Source organism: Pongo pygmaeus, chromosome 19, assembly GCF_028885625.2.
Source record: "Pongo pygmaeus isolate AG05252 chromosome 19, NHGRI_mPonPyg2-v2.0_pri, whole genome shotgun sequence".
Classification (NCBI taxonomy): domain Eukaryota; kingdom Metazoa; phylum Chordata; class Mammalia; order Primates; family Hominidae; genus Pongo; species Pongo pygmaeus.
This window is the reverse complement of record NC_072392.2, coordinates 54,150,164-54,171,234: the sequence shown is the minus strand read 5'-3', so window position 1 is coordinate 54,171,234 and position 21,071 is coordinate 54,150,164. Positions and strand designations below refer to the sequence as shown.

Below are 21,071 nucleotides of genomic sequence, written 5' to 3'. Positions count from 1 at the left end.
AGACTGAACTGCAGCTGCCCCAAACCACTTATTTTGAAAGGCAGGTTGAAACACTTGGCAACAATCTGACACACAATTGTGTGAAATCCCTTCCTATTTAAGAGACAGAGCAAAAGCACAGCCAATAGCAGCAGGGGAGGGGTGATCCCCAAGGGTTTAGGTTGGAAATCAGTCTACAGAATTTTAAAGCTATGCATATGCTGTCAATTCTCAGGCCCTGAGAAACGCAACTGGGAATGGAAAATACTGATAGGTTCCCTCACTGGAGAGGCGGGAGCTTGGAGTTTTCTAGCATGCTGGGCAAAGCACATCTGCATGAATGGTGATCACACACAACCTTTGCAGTGTGCTCTCAGCACCTAGGCACCAATCCTGCCTAGGGCTTTTATTGTTATAAACATGGATAAACTGTGGCAGCCATGTGTATCAAACAAGGGAACAGGGTGGCACAGTGTTTCTACAGTGTCCCACACTCTTGAAAATGAAACAGATCTTATTGGCTTGGGCAAGATCATCTGTTAGAAACTGAAGGTAAACATTAGCCATACACAAGCTACATATACATAATGTCTGTCCTTAGTTCATTATGATCGCCTGACACTGTATTTCAACATCCTAGTAATCAGAGACTTTAAAATAGACTTTCATTCCAGTTAAAGTTTTCAATAAATTTTTTTTATTGTTATTTATAACCTGTCCCAGGAAAAAATAGTAAGTATAACATGAAAAGCCAACTGAGAGTGACCCTGTAGCACCAGCAGTGAGGCAGCTTAATATCACTGGGATTTGCATCCTATCAAGCTATTCATGCTGAGGCTGGGACCCTGGTGCTAATTTCTAGTAAATTTCACGCTTGATGTCTCCCTGTTGTGGGTCATTGCTGGTTCGTCTAAATAAACTGCTTCCAAATGGCTCTTCCATCTAAATATTCAGCCAGTTTTTATAATTTAATTTTGCATTATGCTGAATAGCCTTCCGGCCAGATAGAGCTCATTGGAAAAAAAGCACCAATACCATCTTGACGTGCTTTTATTTATTTATTTATATTTTTACTGCTCGAATTAGACCTCCTAGGCCGACTAGTAAAGAGTTTTTTTTTTCCCTTCACTAATGTCAATTTTCAGCATAGCAAGAGCTGTCTCTAATCTTTTCCTACTCATTACACACAATTTTGGAGTCATTTTACCCACAGTGCAGTCGGCTCCTGGCTGTGTGTTTGTGTGCACTGAGGGATGGCATAATTGTTTATTTTCCCTCCCTGCATAATCCCCAGCCAGTATTGAAACCAAAACTGCAAACATCTCCCCAAGGGATGTGAAGAATGACAAGAGGCCCTCAGTTTAGGTCCCTTTACATGAGATAATACAACACCCTGACCTGTATGTAAATATGAAAGGCACTGTTCCTCCCCTTCCTACCTTCACAGGGATCTCTATCTTCCCTAAGTCTTATTTGTCTTACACGAGGTGTAAAAGGATGCATCAGCACCAAAATTAAGACAGAACTTGCCCTGGTCTATATATCAGGCCAAAAACTCATTTCAGACCAAGGGCAGCGGGGAGAAAGGAATGGGTACTTATTGTTTAAGGGGTATAGAGTTTATGTTGAGGATGATGAAAAGTTTTGGGTGTAGATACCAGTGATAGTTACACAACACTGTGAATGTATTTAGTGCCACTGAATTGTACACTTACAAATAATTAAAGTGATAAATATTATGTATATTTTACCACAATAAAAAATGAACTCATTTCTGAGCTCTTGAAATTTCTTTTCACAATAACCAAGGACATCCCCAAAGTAGAGGGGAAGTAGGTGGATAATAACTTTTTCAGGAACCTTGACATTCTGTTATAGGGATATTCTAGTAGATCTAGTTCTGGTTTTAGGCTCTAACTGTGTTACAGGGAGCTACATCACATCAGCCAACTGTGTTACAGGGAGTCAGACAGATCCACCTTCCTTTCCCAACTCTGCCATTTTTTAGCTGAATGAGCTTGGGAAATTTACTTAACCTAATTTACATAAATCTTAATTTATGTAAAATGTGGATAACAATATAACCTACCCCTTAGAGGTGCTTGTGATGATTATGTAAGATAATACATGTAAAATTGTTAGCACAAGTTTCTGGTGAAAAGAGCTCAATGAATCTTAATTGTTGTTCTTATTGTTACAGTGCGGCAGCCAATCTGGGCCTGAGCCAAAATATGTAGCAGAATTGAAGCTTTTCCCAGAAGTGGCACATTGGAAACTTTTGAACTCTGAACTCCAGTTAGGATAAAATATCCAGGGTGACACTCTGAAGTAATGTCAGGAAGAGTACATTCTCAATGGGCCCCCCACAAAGAGATAAGTAAGGAGTAATAGCATAGCATTCTCTCCCAGGTCTCAACAAAAACATTAGAGCCAAGGAATTTGGGATCAAGTGAAATCTAATGCTGAATGAACCTCATATATATGAATGAGGGGGTTTCAGGCCCCCCTACCCTTTGATATACTACTACCATCTTCTTTTGAATATCCTGGTATTTTGTTTATACATTATGGCTTTATCATTTTGCTCAAGACATTTTTCTTGTCTCTGTGAGGCAATGTATTGTTTCTGACTTATTTTGACTTATTTTTGTTCTCTGAAGTGGCTAGCATAGTTCCTAACACACAGAACTCAATAAAAATGTGTAGGATTGACTTAACCGTATACTCTCAATTTCTCACGGTATTTCCACTAATTTATTATCTCGGTCAAAAAATAATTCACCTTGATAATCTAAAAAATATATACAAATATTAATTTGGATATATAGTCCAAGTCTCCCCCAAGAAAAGTATAAAATGTGGTAGTTCTCCAGCAAATACAGGCAAAGGTAAACTTTTCAACCAAAAAAAAAAAAAAAACACACACACACACACAAAATCAACCTAGTCTACATTTTGCCAAGGAGGCCTGGCCATACAGGGCTCTTCCTAGACAAGTAAGGAAAAATTGTCGGCAAAAATTTCAAATCCCTCTTGCCACATAACTGACCATCTGGTAGTTTCCCCAGGCATTTCCTCCCTCATAGGCTGGGGGTGCTTCTGCCCTAAGCTATTTTTAAGTGTCCTATTGAGAGTTCATTGTTTCACATTTTGTATGTCTTAAGCATTTTCTTTTCTTTTTCTTTCTTTTTTTTTTTTTTTTTTTTTGAGATGGAGTCTTGCTCTGTAGCCCATGCTGGAGTGCAGTGGTGCAATCTTGGCTCACTGCAACCTCCGCCTCCTGGGTTCAAGTGATTCTCCTGCCTCAGCCTCCCAAGTAGCTGGGGATTATAGGCATGCACCACTACACCTGGCTAATTTTGTATTTTTTGTAGAGACAGGGTTTCACTACGTTGGACAGGCTGGTCTCCAACTCCTGACCTCAGGTGATCCACCCACCTCGGCCTCCCAAAGTGCTGGGATTACAGGCGTGAGCCACCACGCCTGGCCATCCTAAGCATTTTCTAATCACTATTTACTCCAACAGTTTCTACTCCTCCCTCCTTCCCCTAACCTATCCTACTGTTTTTTCCTTTTTTTTTTTTTTTTTTGACACGGAGTCTTACCCTTTTGCCCAGGCTAAAGTGCAGCGGCACAATCTTGGCTCACTGCAATCTCTGCCTCCCAGGTTCAAGTGATTCTCCTGCCTCAGCCTCCCGAGTAGCTGGGGCTACAAGGGCCCACCACCACGCCAGCTAAGTTTTGTATTTTAGCAGAGACAAGGTTTCACCATGTTGACCAGGATGGTCTCAAACTCCTGGACCTCAAGTGATCCACCCGCCTCAGCCTCCCAAAGTGCTGGGATTACAGGTGTGAGCCACCCCGCCTGGCCCTATCCTATTGCTTTAGAACCCCAAATTCTCCCCAAGTCAGATGGAATTGATACTTAGCATACTCTCATACCCTCCAGGTATGTAGTCTCTGGCTTAGCATGGCCATGAATTCTCTGGCCATGGGACAGAGGGCTTCACTACTGTAAGAGGTAGTGTTTCCTTTGGCTCTCCCTGTAGTGTCCACAGTCGCTCTACGCATTAAGGATTCTCCGTAAATGGTGATACTGGCTGCCTAATTACTTAGCAATTCCCATAGCATGGAGTAGAGCCTTTATAATAAGGTCTAATATGCTGGAGCCACAGGCCCAGGGCTGTTGTTAGATAATAATACAACATAGCACAAATTGCCACAAAGAACAGCCTCTGGTATTGAATTTGTTCATTTTCTTCCAGTAAATGCTAATTTCTGTATCTGTCTTGGTCACTGTAGAACATTAGGAATAACACCAACAAAGTATATGCCCAGAAAAGAGGGACAGAGTCACAATCCTATTTCCCCAGCACCATCAGAATGGTCCAGCATCCACCTGTGAGAGCGAGATCCACAACAGTAGGTCACCTCAATAACACTAGTAGTAGATTATTCTGAAATTCTGTATGGAATTATAAAATGTACTTTTTTCCATTCAAGTTGCAACTCAAAAGATGTCTCAGAGAGGGTAGAGTCCCCAAAAAGCCTAGGCTATTAGGACACCCACAGATTCTGCTGAATCTACACCCTCCCTCTGCCGCAGAGTGCCCAGTAATCAGTGATGCCCCTCCAGCCCACAGGCGGGCCAGTCACCTTTCATTCCACCAGAGAAGCCTCTCCAGTTGGCAAAGACCATCAGAGGCAGCCCTTCCCGGTTGAAGTCCTTGATGGCCTGATACGTCTTAAACGCAGAATCTGGGAACCAAACCTGGCCAGCCTGCTGGATTATCTATTGGGAAAAGTCAAAGAAGACACAATTAACAACACAGCTCCAGGGGGAAATCTCTCCAAGGTGAACAAGATTTTACTTATTTAAAACTGAAAACTAAAAATCAGAGCAACAAAAACTATTGTTCATCAAGATCATCATGTTTGGAGTAAAAAAGAAGAAAGGATCCTCGATCTTTGACCTTGTCAAATACTATTCTTTTTAAGTCCTGATTATAACAACTGTGTAGTCAAAAGGGAAGAATGCAGTCCTAAGAACCCTTGTTCTAGGTTTCTCAAAAGCTACTTAAAATGGCTCCATTGTGTTACTCTTTAAAGCAAGTCAATTGTACATAGTCTCCCAGTCCTTTCACCTTTGTGCTTAGTATAGCATTTTCCTGTACTGTGGCTAACGAAGAGACAATTGATGTCACACTGCTGAATAGTCTCCTCCCTGGCCTCCCCGACCCCTCACTTCCTGAATGGTGTCAGGATGTGAAAATATAATCCATCCTTTAAAAAAAAAATGGCACCAGGCACAGTGGCTCATCCCAACACTTTGGGAGGCCGAGGCAGGAGGATCCCTTGAGCCCAGGAGGTCCAGGCTGCAGTGAGTCAAAATCACACCACTGCACTCCAGCCTGGGCCATGAACCATGTCTCAAAAAAAAGGGCTGTGGTGTTCACGCTTGGCATTAGGGCAGACTTCACCGTTAACTCTAGCTGTAGCTCTTCCATATGTATACTCAGAGAATAGGGGACCAAAGAGCCTTCAGTATTATCTCAGCTGCCTTTCTGTAAGACCATCTCCCCAACAAAAGTATACTATTTTCTAGCATCGAGAAGACTACAGTAAAGACTTATTTAATTTTTGAGGCAGATTTAGCTTCTAGTCCGTTTAGACTCACCTTAAAAGTGAGCACATGATGTTCTAAAATCATTCAAGGCTGCTGATGCCCTTCCCTCTAAAACTGATGGTTTGCAATGTTCCCGATGTATTCACAGGCACTGCGAAGAGAAAAACCCTCCAAGCACAGCCCCCAGTGTACTTGAGGTGGCCTACCTTGGCTTCAGAATCCAGGTTTGCTGGATCAGCTGGGATACTTAGTTCTACTGTTCGGGTTTCTACAGCAACAACTCCCACAGGTATTCCTCCTAGCCTGATAAAACATGAGTCACATAAGAACCCAATGTATGTCAACATTATAGCTAGCCATTTGTTTTCCAATCCCAAATCAAGACATTGGGGAAAAAACTAGAAACAAACACAGAGAGCAGGGGAAATCTGATTCTTCTACGAGTTAAATGTGAGACTCTATGGATTTGATATTTACTCTCTAAATATGGTGGGAAACCACCCTCAGAATCACTTCTATTCGGAAATGTCCCAACACAAGATAAATTCAAACCAAGGGCTGTTCTAGGGGAGCCTCTGCATTTAGACTCAACAGCCTAGCACATATACACATCCCTACCCCTGTGGCTGCTAAATGAAATTTCTCAGTTCACTCTAGAGCATCTCCTTGGTGAAGATGGTAGGAAATGGTCTGAAAGGCAGTACGAATCTGAGACTTTCAGTAACTTTTAATGAGGGCTGACCTTGCTGAAATGGAGCTGTAGTTTTCTATGGAATATTAATAATGTGGTTCCAGATAAGATTTGAGGGTACAATAGGTCTTACTATTGGGTGTGTGGATAGGGAGTATGTAGGCATGTTATGAGGATGATGAAAAACACATGCCAAGAATACGGAAGTGGATCAACAAGCCCTTAATTTTCTCCTTCCTTGGAAAAGACAAATGGGACAAGGATAATTTTTAGTAGTAATGCTGGTGAAGTCTATATTAGAAGTATATATTTAATCTCAAAGCTATGTTAATTTAAAAAACTGTTTAGGAGCTCAAAGCCTCTGCACCTTATACTCCACTATGACTTCCCAATTTGGTCCTCATAAAGATTTTCTAGGAAAAATCAGAGAGCAAGACAAAGTACAGGGTGAGTCTTTACTCTGGAAAATGTGATGCAGTCTTCATTCTCACTGTTGCATTCCTTGGGGTTGGGGCTGGGATGGGTTATAGTCTCTCATTTCTCACAGCATCTCCATAACAAACTTTTCCATGACGGATGGCCTTTGGTTGTTAAATTGGCTAGTGAAAATGGATTCCTGTCATCACAAGAGGCCTGACAAGGGCCTGAGTGGAGACCACCCACCCCCTTGTCACTTGCCTGCACCGAATCAGAATCAAAAGCCCTCTAGACAACCAGACAACGAGCAGGAGGTACACAGGAGGGTTTCGAAATATTTCCGTTCACAATGATTAACAATCCAACTGGAAACTTGTAATTGCAAAAGCCACCCTAAATCGGTAACTTATAACTTATATATTAGGGCCCATGTGACCTAATAAAGAACATCTTTATCTGAGTATTACAGTTATTTATTGAACTTGAAAACAGCTCAGAACAACTTCTGTTTTCTATTATACTTCATATAAATTTTATCAGGCTAGCACATGAAGATGCTACATCTTGTTTTATAGTGTGTCCCTGGACAAGGTGCCATGGAATAATAAAAGACAATTTACAGCCAATAGCACACATATTCCAAACATACATACCAAAGATGAGTTTTGGCAGCACTTACAGTAACAATCCCAGAAGAATACATTTATATTTATTTCTTGAAATGCCATTGCTTTTGAAAGAAGCTAGAGCTCCATTTGTGTTTTATATACTTGTGAGTATGTGTATATGTTTGGAGTAAGAAGCCCAGAACTCGTCAGATGGAAAGAAAGGAGGAAGTCAGAGTGAGTGTTGCAATAAACAATGGCAGAGCTAACCAAAGCCAAGCTTGACTGATCTTGGTCGCAAAGCAATCTCTATCCTTCTAATCATAAGTGTAAAGTATTATTCTTTTATTTCCCATGGGAGGATCTTAAAGAACTTAACAAAGGTTTGGCTTTCTGAGACTTAAAATCTGTCATGTTTTTTCACAGACAGGAAAATTGAAGCAGAATAGATGAGATAAATCTCAAAAAAGTTGGTCTTAGTGTGCCGTGAGGAATCTAACAAGCTGATACAGGAGTCGAGTATCAGGGTTCTCGCTCCAGTGTATCTCCTGCTTCCAGCTCCCCAGTGGGAATTTTACCAGGCACAGAGAATACTTCTCACTGGGACTGAGAAGCCTGGGGTGAGATAAAAGACCTGAGACTTTAAAGAAAACAGACAGGTAGGCTCTGGGACATTCAGTCTGAGCTGACTCCAGGCCAGAATCCTATTCAGAGTCACAGAGGAAGACCCTGTCTGTGGGATTTGCCCTCTGATGGCTTCTTGTCACAGGCAGCATGGAGGCGTGCTGACCTGCTGTACTGAGAGAACCACAGAGCCTAGAATTATTTTCAAGGCTAGAATCTAAATCTCAACCCAATGTGGCATGTTTGAGAATCTTGAGCAGGTGCCACTTTTCACCAAGATAAGGAAAACTGATTGCCCCCAGAGGAAGGTGAGCTCCAGATGCGGTCCCTCAGCAGCATGTCTCTGCAGTGCAGAATTAGATTAAGATCAGTCGTGGCAGGTGCTCGTTATAGCTCGTTGTAGCAAGCGCTACAGATTATTTTGCACAGAGCTTGCTGTTGAGTGAAGCACTTCTTAGAGTAGGTATTAAAATTTAATAGAAACTTCAATTTCCCACTTGAAAAATGTAGGTATCTTGGCAACCTATTTCAGCTTATTTTACTCTTGTTTCAGGTAAACTTTTTTTTTTGGCAATTCAAATCTGATTATAATCCAATATAGTACATTTGTCACTTAAATAATTTCGGTGCCATGAAGAACCTCTTTCCAGTTACACAGAAAAGCAGACGAGTCTCTGAATCATTTGTCACCTATTCCTGAAAGAAAATTGTCTTTGGGAGAGGGAAAGTCATTGGTGGGCTCTGGCTATTGTAGTTGGGCTTTACAGCTCCCAAAGTGTTTTTCCTGAAACATTATAAAAAGGAAATGTTGTCAAAATTAGCCTTCAGATTAAACGCATCATTGGAGTGACACACAAAATGGCAACTGAGAACCAGCACTCCAATTATTCTGCCTTGGGCATGGCTATAATCCAATATTCTCAGACAGTTCAGACAAAGACAACATTATTGGTATATATCTATATAGCCATGGCTCTTTCTTTCTTATTTTTAGTTGGGAGGAAAAAGAGCTGCCAAAACAAAAGAGCTCTTACCTGGCTCTACCAACCACCACAGTCTGTGCCCAGGGCTGCATAATCTCTGAGAAAGATCCGTAGTCAAAAAAGCCACTCAACCACTGACCTTTTTGGGCTATGGAAAGGAAAGAAAGAAAACGGAGAATAAGGACAGTGAATCCATTGACAATGTGCTGGAACTGACGAATTTAAGGTGGTTTGGGGGATTATTTTGGGGAGTTTGTTGTTTTTAACCAAATTATAATAGATGGAAGCATTAGGCAGCTGAATGTTCATCTGCCTTCAGACATCATCTCCTATTTCATTTGCTAGTCTGCATAAAAAGAATCATTTATCAGCAAAAGCATAATTTATTGTTAAACAACAGGGTTCAGCTAGCAGAGAGAGTCTGCATGCTTTTAAATAAATAACTTGACTTTCTTCAAGACACTACAAACATTTGTCAAAAGGCTGCCAAGTCATTAAAGATATTTTCAAAATGTCTATTTCTATTTTAAAACTTGCCTTACAATTTTGTTTGATTTCACTGACTTTCTTTTAACTGAAGGCTGAAAACAACCAAACAATAAGTATTAATGATCAGATAAGGATCCAAATTTGGAGGGAAAAATAGGAACTCAGTTTCTCTGCTACAAAAGCAACAAGATATATCTACTTTATTAAACAGCTGATAAAGTATAATCTTTCTACAAAAAAGGGCCACATATTCTTGACAGATAGTAAAAATACAATGGTTAAGATGCACATACTTAATGCCATTAATCTTCCTTGCACATAGAATTTTCTTCACTGGCAAGACCCAAAATTTTCAACATGTTAGTTTAAGAAAAAAACTGTTGTTCCACAGGTATGAATGTTTGACCAAAGCCCCATAAAAGCTTCTGCAAATAACCGTTTCCTAGTTTGCCCTCTCAGCTCACGGTTTTCAGTGATTCTTCTAATTTGAACATGGCCCTCCACCCCCTAAAAACCCAAGTCCAAAACCAATTAAAAGTGGAGATCTGAGCAAGCTAACCTCTGCTGACTTAAACAGGATGGAGAGTGTTTTATCAAGACTAAACTTGTAATTACTGTGTTCTACATTCCTTGCCTCTATGGCCCCAGTGTAAAATGTGATCATCCATTTCAAAATTATCTCTCCATCCGTGAGCCCAAAGCTGATCGTTTAGATTCTGGTCTTGTGTTGGGCGTCAGTTTGAAGAATATCACAGCCCTATCTCCTCTAATAAATGACTTTAACTTTTCACCTAGAAGATATCTGCTTTAACTTATCACAGGGAATCATCTGCTTTCTTTAACACTTCTACTAAATTAAAATCTGAAGTCACTCGATTTGGGAGCGAGTGTTAGCTGCACATAGACAGCAGGATGAATTACTAGGGAGTCAATGAAAAAATATTATCCAAAAAACAGAAAACTTAGTTTATCAAAAATTTCATTTTATTCTGTGGATCTCATTAATAATGGCCAGGATAATGCCCACCTACACACACATACTTCTGTTCACCCATGAAAGAAGGGCTCAAATTTTGGTGAAGGTTCTAAACCAAATTTCTAGGTTCATCAGAATACTGAATTTTAACTTTATATCTTTGGATCATTTTCTAATTCTTACTTCAATAACAGGGATTTGGAACTACAGAATTAAGTTCAAGATGGAAATGTTTTCTTCTTTAAAAACTCTCGTGCTAGGGGTAGGAGGAGTCACTGACTATTGTAGTTGTGCTTCACAGTCCTCAGAGAGTAGATCCTACCCAGTTCCGATGCAGAACCTTAGAAGCTGGCTAAGATGGCCTCCCATATTTCCCAGGAAAAAACTCACTAAGTCTTATTCCAAATTCTAGAAGTAAAGAGGCTCACTTCATTCCCAGAAAAGTCCTGCATTTTAAGACTGACAGGTGGCTGGGCGCGGTGGCTCATGCCTGTAACCCCAGCACTTTGAGAGGTGGGTGGATCACGAGGTCAAGAGATGAAGACCATCCTGGCCAACATGGTGAAACCCCGTCTCTACTAAAGTTACAAAAATTAGCTGGGTGTGGTGGCACGCACCTTTAGTCCCAGCTGCTTGGGAGGCTGAAGCAGGAGAACCACTTGAATCTGGAGGTGGAGGTGGCAGTGAGCTGAGATTGCGCCACTGCACTCCAGCCTGGTGACAGAGTGAGACTCCGTCTCAAAAAAAAAAAAAAAAGACTGACAGGTAATCTTAGGCTCATAGTTCTTATCATAATCATGGCACAAAAAGAAGGGGAAAGAAGGGGTAAGTGGAGGTGGAGGTTGCAGTGGGCTGAGATCACACCGTTGTACTCCAGCCTGGAGGACAAGAGCGAAACTCCATCTCAAAAAAAAAAAAAAAAAAAAAAAGAATGGTAGGGAGAAGATTAGTATGGTGATTTTCCAGGCATGTAAGAAAAACTATTTCATTTCATTAAAATTAACAAAAAGCGGCACTGAAGACAACAGGTAAAGTTATAAATTAAAATAAACACTTCTCTCATGTTTTTATATAATAGAAAGTCTAATGTAGATATTGTAGAAAAACAATATAATAGCTATGTAATAGCTATGTGACCTTGTACGAATCACTCAACTTCTCTGATTTTTGTAAAACAGTTATCTTTCTTTACCTAAGAGAGGTCGTAAGTGCAAATAAGATAACGTATATGGAAGTGCTTTACAGTCCCACCTGGCTTACAGTGGGTACCCACAAAGGTTTATTAGGTCTTCCTTATGAAGACCTCTCTTTCAGCAAAATCACAATGACTTTTACACTTAATAAAATACCTTCTGCAATCTCTTCTACTTTTATATATAGCCTTTCTTTGAAATAGTTGCAATAAATATGCAAAAAAGAACAAATGCTTCCTCACATAGTTTGAAAAAATGGATTCAAAATACAGCAGAGGGATTTGGTGCTCCACAAAATAACCTCCTGATAAGTAAAGTTTGCTAGAACAGTCAAATGGACTGATAAATGAGAATGTACACAGAGTTACTTCTTTTTCCTGTTTTGTTTCTAAGTTAGGTAAAAGACAAAGCAGTAGATTAGATGTATCTGGAGGGAGGGCTTATTCTCACTCCATGTATCTATATAATTAAAAGTTCTGGACAATCTCTTCATGAATAAATGAGCTTACAAAGTAGCCTTCTATTAATTACTAAAGCAAGTACCAATACCATTACCAATATCATAAGAAAAGAAGGGCACATGCAGCGTGGGTGCTCAGAGCTTGCTGAGAAGAGTGAAGTCATATTCTATACTGAAGGGTCTCAAAGACGTGTGCTAAAACGAAACTGATTAATCTCTTTTGGTTATAGGGATTAGATGACTGAAGATTCTAGTCCTATAATTCTATGATTTTATGGCTTATATTGAACTGTTTAAAGTCTTTGAACCCATTAAGTAATACGTGCTTTAATAACAGAATAAACAGAAGACATGTATTAGTGACTGCACTGCTTGACTCAATGGGTGATTGGGAAATCTCATTTTATTTATTTTTCATTTGTTCATGAAGGATTTCCCACCTTTTTCTTCAGAGGGTTGGTTTTCAGGTCTTTCTCATTTCTAGGTACTTAGCTCTGTTTTCTTAGTCACATGTGATTGTTCAGGAATTGGATAGTGATTGAAAAGAACGCTAAAAGCTTAAGAGCCAGGTACTATGGGGTCCTCAAACATATACATACTTGGGTGAGGACGGCCTGCTAGCATCCATCGAGGATCGTATGGGGCCTTTGTGGGAACAAACTCGATGATTCTGTCTATAGGATCCTTTGAGTTCAGAAGAGGAACTGAACTGTGCACGCTCTAAAAGGAGATTGGAAGAGAAAGAGCACAGCAATCAGTCAACAACAGTCCTAGACTCCAACTCAGCAACAATAGTTATAGACAAAGACAGCAGGGCCCACATATGGAATTACACCCAATAGTCCCAATCTTCAGCTGGAAGAATCCTACGTATGTGCCAGGCCCAAGGAACATGTATAGGTCAATAGTCTCATTTAGGAGGCTGGCACAAAGCGGTGTGTTTTGACTCTTGATTTCAGTGTGCCCATGCTTTCTGGGATGCTCCTCTGAGGAATGAATGGCTATTACAAAGGAGAAAACCCACAATGAGGAGGAACTTAATATACTGGGATCTGAGCCTTAGGTAGGCCATGAGGGCTTCCGTGGCTGGAAGACATTAGAAAGGGGCCCAACAAATGAAATCCAGAGACATTTTAAAGGTAGAAGGCAAAATATGGCTGTAAGGAAAAGAGAAATCAATAGCTTTCAGAGAAATATTTTATAAAAAAATTCCTCCACCATAAAGACAAGACAAACACAGAGGCAGTGAGCTGTGGCGGAAATGACAGGCTCTGCAGGCCATGTCAGTACTGGGTAGGAAGGGCTCACCTTGGGCATGTAAGACAGCCAGTGCAGGACAGTGAAAACCCCTTCAAAGTCATCACACACAGTGCAGTGGGTCACCCCATTGTTGTGCATAATCTGGATGCCCCCCAGCTGGTTATTGGAGGTGTACACTTCCCGCCCGAGGACCTAGAGAAATGAGCAAGAGAAAAGACATTTGTCTCTATAGAAATAAAGGCATGGTCTATTTCACAAGTCGCACTAAAATGGGTTCTTTTCTCCACAAAACAGAGACTTCAGTCTCCATGGGTTGTTCTGAGGGACTATCTGAATCTTCTTCCTAAAAAGAAAACTTAGAAAACAAAAAATATGAGACTGACGCGCTGCCACCTGCGCTAAGAGGGCTTACTATAGCATTAGGAGATATACCTAATGCTAAATGACGAGTTAATGGGTGCAGCACACCAGCGTGGCACATGTATACATATGTAACAAACCTGCACGTTGTGCACATGTACCCTAAAACTTAAAGTATAATAAAAATAAAATAAAAGATTAAAAAAAAAGAAAACAAAAAATACTTTTAACAATCACATTCATGGTTGCAATTTTAAAACCAGCAAGCCCCTTTCTCTCCACCAGCTGCCACAGATAGGCAAAGCATACTTCCACCCTCAGCTGAAACTGCAGTGGTGGGTAAGGCTGAGACCCAGAGGCATAGGCTACCTCATTGCGTGCAAGTCTCTTTGCGCACAGACACAAAAAAGTAACATGCCTGTCTTTCAACAATATTTAGTGACAAGTCTCAGTTAAAGAAACTCTGGGGGCTTAGGTTCCTCATTTTTAAAAAGGCTTATTTTTTTCCTTATATTTGATTTTTATTAGGTTGGTGCAAAAGTAATTGTGGTTTTTGTCATTTAATGGCAAAACCACAATTACTTTTGCACCAACCTAACACTGGCCTCCACGCACAAGACCTAAAGCTAGCAAAATCCTGAAGCAACTCATGATACATACATGAACCCCTAAGTCTCAAGTCTTCTTTGTGTGCTGGGTGCAGGGCTGTGATTTATACCCAAGCACGCTTCCCCTCCTCCTTCCCTTCCAAGGCTCCAGGGAGTTCAGGGCCTCAATCCCTGGTATATCCCTGGAGGAGTTTAATCCTTGTAAGGTCAAAGGGCACCTGCAATTGGAAACCACAAAGTTTCCTTTAAGGAAGAAAAAAAGAGGAAGAAAAGATATTCCTGGACTCGGAAATTGTAGGGTTTCTTTTTCCCTTGAAGACTGGTTAATAATTTCTTTCAGGGAAGGAGGTTTTCTGACCCAGCAGATGGAAGCCGGGCAGCCTGATCACTGACTATTGCAAACTGCTGAGTGTGTAGTAATTGCCAGTCATCTAAGGTAGACCCGGAGAGCTCTAAACAGTTGTAGAGTGCTTACTGTATTTTACCTTTTCTTTTTCCTTTCCTCTCCTCCTTTAAAAAATAATGACAGTACAAAATTTCTTCCCTACGTGTATTCATTTTCAGTCTCTGGGGAGAATCTAACTAACTAAGGGCCAGCAAAGTCTGCCTGTATATTCCCATTTTGCCCCTTCTTGTTAGGAGCTTTGAGAGGTTCCCCCTGCATGCTGGGTCAGCATCCCCATCAGGACCCTCCAAAGGTGGAGGAAGTTGGTGACCAAAGTAATAGCCTCGGTGTGACCCAATTGGCCTTGATTCCATTTAACTTCAGCTAGGAAGGGCATAAGATACTTTTCTGAAAGGAATATGGAAAGCAAAATTGCTCTTAGATTACTGTTTTCCTTGATAAGGAAGCGCAGAGAACAAGCCTTTACAGGCAGCCCCAAGCTGAGCAACATGCTGGCAGCTCCTTTGAAGGAGCCTCGTGAACAGGGGAGACGGTATCTGACCACTGAGCTCCCATCCGCCTCTCAGTCCGTCTCTAATCTCAGCCCAGGCACTGCGGCTCTTTTCTCATTCTCCTGCTGTCTCTTTCCATTTGCCCTCTTTCTGACTGATACACTGATCTCTCGGTCACTCGGCTTTCTGCTCCGCTGAGTCCATATTACTAATAACACCTCCGCCACGGCCAGTTTACCTCATGAAGGCAGGAGCACATCATTACAAAATAAACTCATAACTTTGACATTCTAGCAAATACACGCCGTTTGTTATTTTTATGGCTTTAGTCTTTCTAACAGGCAGAGGGCATTACATACCTGTTTCATTTATATCTTTAAATGTGCACACACATGCACACTCACACATGCATCAGGAAACAAAACAGAACAAAAAATCCAAACCAAAGCAAATATCCAAAGCAGTCTGTTGAGGCGGGAGCCTGGTAGAGGCAGAAACCCTGTCACTTACGGAGGCCACGCTCTGATCTGGCTCTGGTTTTATGGTCATCATAAACCCGATGGCCCACAACTGGTCCTTCTGGGACAGACTGCTTCTCTGTTAGAAGGCATTCAGTGTGATCAGCAGTATTTTTAATTATTAAAATAAAATTGGATAGGGGGAAAAGGAATAAAAAAGGAGACACTGTGCTGACCCTGAAAATCTGATATTCACAATCTAGGTCAGGAGCCAAGTACTCCTTGTTGCCCAGAAGAGAGAGCTGGGGCCATTTTCTACTCAGAAACGCTATTTTCTTCCTATCTCTAATACCTGATAATGTCCAACCACTTAGAATCTTACACATCTCCAAAACTAATAATGGACCAATGAAGAACTACACTCAGAAAAAGGGACCACTCAGCTGTTTAAACATACTTTCTTCTGATGTCTTTGCCTCCTCATTTAAAAGTGATCCTCTGCCACTTATCCATTCTAGCCCGTATTTTTACAAAATAATGGGAGGCAAACTTGGTAGGCTCAGTAACTGAGTACTCTTCTGTTTACAAGCTAAATTAAAATTCGGGTTCTGATGCTTTGGCATTGTTCTGAAAAGGCAGCAGTATTTCTACATCTCTCCTTTCCTACGTTTAGAAGAAACCTCACTAGGGCTTAACATACCAAGAACATTATTTCTGAGCTAAAGAAGTGTTTGTCATGTGAGAAAATTCATTTAATTCGGAAATTAAGGAGAAAAATTACAGAATAGACTAAGAGTATCCCAATATCACTCTCTGACCAGCCTTATCTTGGGAGATGGGGGGTAGGGTGGGGATGGTCACAGAAATGAAACTGCTCCACTAATCACAAACAAATGCTAACAATCATAACTACTTAACTATCGGTGAAGAGAAAGCAGTACCCTCCAGTTCATCTTCAATGACCACATGTTTGGAGTATGCACCAGTAGAATGAGGGCGCACACAATAGCTCCTGATTTATAGGGGTCGTTGCTGACTCAAGTGGTTTTAACGATTTTAGAATACTTTACAACAAAAGCTCCAACCAAGGAAGCAGAATCTGGGTTAGGATAAAATCCATTCTGCCTAACTCTGAAATGATCATGCTATAACAGTTACACAAACCCTCATCGGTATCTAGGAAGATGAATGGAGCCCACATAGACTTAGAACCATTGTTGTCTTCCTCAAGGTTGCCCTACTGACCTTCTACAGAAAAACCTGGGGTCAACAACTCTCATCAACATAATTTCATGAAGTAGGTGAGCTGCGTTCAACACTCTTAAAAAACTTTGACCTACGCATTTCTTGCCGTGTTTCAGTTCCCAAATATATTCCTCTTACATTCTACTTACTGGATGATACAAACTTTTAATTTATCTGTCCAGCAAGCATCAATAATCATTTAAACACAGGATTGAGTCAAACAGAGGTGATTCTCCTGAGGCCTCACTTTCTTGCCCTCCAGATCTAAGTGGAGAAGCAGTACCATGCAATATTAGGAATGGGCTCCACCTCGGGGTCCTCTGCTGAAGAGTGCCATGCTGACAGAATTGAATAAGGGCTGAATCTGAGAGGAAAGAGGATCTTGACTCATTCTCAATATAAACTTAAGCCTCATCCAGTACTTCATTCATTGCAGCCGGCGGACCTAAGAATTATGGGCACCACATAAAAGCCGGTGATTAGCAGAGACACAATTGTTAAAGGCTCCACCAAAGATGCTACGTAGCCTTTAGAAACATTGAGATACATAAGAAGTACAAATGAATGCAGTCGTACGTCCATGCTCAGGCCTCTGCTGCTGCTGCTGCTTATCTAGAGACACTGCAAACAGCTCAGGTTTACCACAGCTGACAGGCAATGAAAACAGCCTAATATACCGCCTGCTCTCTCCCTTAAAGCCCTTTTTGGAGATCAAGATAAACGCGTACTTCCTTTCCCCCATGCTCCAGACGTTTGACTGAAGTGGCAGAGCATTGTGAGGTTTTGTGCAAATGAAATCACTATGTAATATTGAATGAGTGCAGTATTTACTTGTCAGGATATTTGTCAGCACGGGCATTGAGATTTCCAAGTTTCACAGATGCAAGTTAGCTCAATTTTTTAAAAATTGCCTTTGTCCTGACATACACATTATGTTGGGGACCCTTAGACTTATAGGCAAATATTTGCAATCATGTGCTGAAGATGTGAAAAATTATGATGCATATCAATGATGGAATAAAAAATGAAATCTATTCCTTCTCTTCCCCTTTTATTCAGTCTTTTCCCCCTTTTTAAACAATCCTCGGTGGGTCAGGACATCTATTTAAGGAAGCAGGGAATACAAAATTCCTCCTGCATCTAAGAATTAGGCTACACAAGCTGAGTCCTCGCTGCAATCCTCCTTCTTATTAGGACATTTCCATTCTCAAGAGGATTTGAGGAGGGGTTTTGTAAATTTACTGAGTAATTGTCATCACTGGACTTCATCCATGATTCCAGATATTAAAGTCACTCTGGGATCTGTCAGGTTATTGATAAAGGTTGGCTAAAGCTGAAAGAGAACAGATATGAGAAAGAATAAGCAGGAGTAGGGGAAAAGTGGTAAAATAGGGACAAAAGAAAGAAGGAAGGATGAGAGAGAGGAAAAGGGAGGGGGGGAGAAAAGAGGAAGGAGAAGAAAAAAATGCAATAGCTCATCTACTCAGTGCAGCTAATATCCTCCTCCCTGACCTGAGAGGACTACATTTTAAAAATCTGACAAGTAATTCAATCTCCAATTAACAATTTTAAGTGGTGCTGCACATATCACTGTGTCAATGTTTCTTCAGGAATATATCCAAGGGTGAATGGAATTAAATCTCTAGGGAGATGGAACCAGGACCTATGTGACCACCAAGATTATTTGGGGGTTCCAAAATACAGTTTCTTAATACATAGGCAAAGGGTTATAATTTTTTCCCCACTTTATTGCCACTACTGTCACTGGCAAACTGGAGTGCTGGCTGGCAGGTGCTAGGCTAGGGTTGGGGTAGAGAAGGGGCTCAGTGACATACTGTGGGCAGAGGAGAGAAAAGCCTCTGACATGAGCCACAGCTGGATTCAAGACCATCTGCTATAAGACCAAAAATCTCTCTATAAGCAGCAAATTATGAAGTGATCAGGTATGCTGAAGGATAAACTGGGGCAAAGGGGTGGTGCTGCCAGTGGAAGGAAAAGAAACAGCCAAAAAGAGGCTGAATATAGGCCAGAAATAACACTGGAAGACATCTCTTTACTGAGGTACAGGGCTCACTGGAGAACAGAGGAATGAATTAGACAGCAGAAAGACAAGGATTTGAAGGTGGAGTGGGTAAGGAACAGAGACTCATTTGTAATGTAAAAGGTAGAGAGGAGCCACACAATAGTTTGCTTGCTAAATGTATGAGAAGAAGCACAGGCTTCTGGAAAGAAAGCTGCCAAAAGTAATCACTCACCCTAGGGGGACCCACCAACTGCTCACATAGGTAGGGACTTGAGATTTCTGATGATGAGTTAATTCCAAACAGAAATTCTTTTTTTTTTTTTTTGTAGAGACAAGGTCTTGCTACGTTGTCTAGGCTGGTCTCGAAGACCTGGCCTCAAGCAATCCTCTCGCCTCAGTCTCCCAAAGTGCTGGGATTATAGACATGAGCCACCATGCCCAGCCAATTTTTAAAAATTTTAAATAAAGTCTGGTTTATTGAAGTATAATTTACATATAGCAAAACTGTCTATCATAAGGTATACAAGTCTGTGAATTTTAATACACATAGTCATATAACCACCACAACAACCAAGATAGAGAGCATTTTCATCATCCCAAAGTCTCCTCCTGTTCCCTTCCCTCCCTCCACCCCTAACAACCATTGATCTTTTTGTTCCAATAGTTTTGCCTTTTCTAGAATGTTACATAAATGGAGTCATACAGTATATAGCCTTTTGAATCTAGCTTCTTTCAGTTAGCATATTGCATCTGAGCCTCATTCATGCTGATGCAGGTATCAGTAGTTTATTTTTATTCCTGAGTAATATTCCATTTTATGGAAGTACCACAACTTGTCACCCGTTTGCCTGTTGGTATACATTTGGGTTGTTTTCACTTTTGGAGGATTATAAATAACGCTGCTATAGACATTTGTGTACAGGTTTTAAGAAAAGCCCAACCTTTTTCAAAGTGGCTGTGCCATTTTGCATTCCCACCAACAATTTATGAGAGTTCCAGCTGTCCTGCATCCTCATCAACACTTGGTATTTGTCAAACATTAAAAAAAAAAAACATTTAGGCCAGGCGCAGTGGCTCACACCTGTAATCCCAGCACTTTGGGAGGCCTAGGCAGGCGGATCATGAGGTAAGGAAATTGAGACCATCCTGGATAACACGGTGAAACCCCATCTCTACTAAAAATATAAAAAATTAGCTGGGGCGTGGTGGCACGTGCCTGTAGTCCCTAGCTACTTGAAGGCTGAGGCAGGAGAATCGCTTGAACCCGGGAGGTGGAGGTTGCAGTGAGCCGAGATCGCGCCACTGTACTCCAGCCTGGGCGACAGAGCGAGACTCCGTCTCGAAAAACAAACAAACAGACAAACAAACAAACAAAAAAACCATCATTTAGTGGTGTCAAGCTGTGGTTTAATCTTCATTTCCCTAATGACTAATGATAAGCATCTTTTCATGTGCTTATTTACCATCCTTATATTTTCTTTGCTGAAATGTCTGTTCAAATTTCTTGCCTGTGTTTTTAATTACTGGGTTGTTTTCTTACTGAGTTTGAGAATTCTTTTGGATACCAATCTTTTATCAGATTATGTATTTTCTAAAGATGGAAAACTTTTTTAAAAATCCCTGTTGTCAGTCGCCGCCTACTGGTTTTACTGAATAGGCTGTGACTGACTGCATTGCTCACCAGTGGCCAGGCCCCGAGTCTGGTGTTTGCAGGGCCTGGCTCTTAGGGGAGTAGCACTGACTTATTATCTCTGTGGCCTTTTGGTTTGTGTTTTCTCATTGACATCTGGTGGGCAGCAATTTTATTTTTTCCTTTAGAACACACGAAAAGCCTATTATTGTCTTTTAGCTAAATTTCAGCTCCATGAAAGCAGGAATCATCTTTGTATTGCCACAGCATAAGAACAGCTTTATACCTAACAGGCATGCAATAAATGCATGTGATCTACCACAGTTCTATGTATTCTATAAAAACTCAACTGATTAGTATGTTCAGCAAGTTAAACCACTATAAGCAAAATAAGTCTTTCATATTAGTGTTATAATGTGTAGTGGCTTTCTGAAGCAAAAGGAGTGGTTCAACTTTCCTACCTTTTTAGTTTTCCCCATTGTAGATGCCCCTTCCCTCCCTCCCCTTGTCAAAATTCTTTACATGGGCTAAAATTAAACTAGTAATT

The 21,071-nt window shown here is 40.9% G+C and overlaps 1 protein-coding gene across 9 annotated transcripts in view; it reads right to left on the bottom strand.

Moving 5' to 3' along the window:
* The window catches only part of ACACA (acetyl-CoA carboxylase alpha), a 331,795-nt gene that overhangs the window by 31,542 nt on the left and 279,182 nt on the right, over positions 1-21,071 (bottom strand). For all 9 annotated transcript variants that reach the window (XM_054456897.2, XM_063655503.1, XM_063655506.1 and 6 more), the window contains 5 exons: positions 13,352-13,495; positions 12,643-12,763; positions 8,977-9,073; positions 5,812-5,908; positions 4,636-4,771 (listed from right to left, as the gene is read on the bottom strand). In XM_054456897.2, the coding sequence (XP_054312872.1) occupies positions 4,636-4,771; positions 5,812-5,908; positions 8,977-9,073; positions 12,643-12,763; positions 13,352-13,495 (595 nt within the window). The remainder of the gene's footprint in view (positions 1-4,635; positions 4,772-5,811; positions 5,909-8,976; positions 9,074-12,642; positions 12,764-13,351; positions 13,496-21,071) is intronic.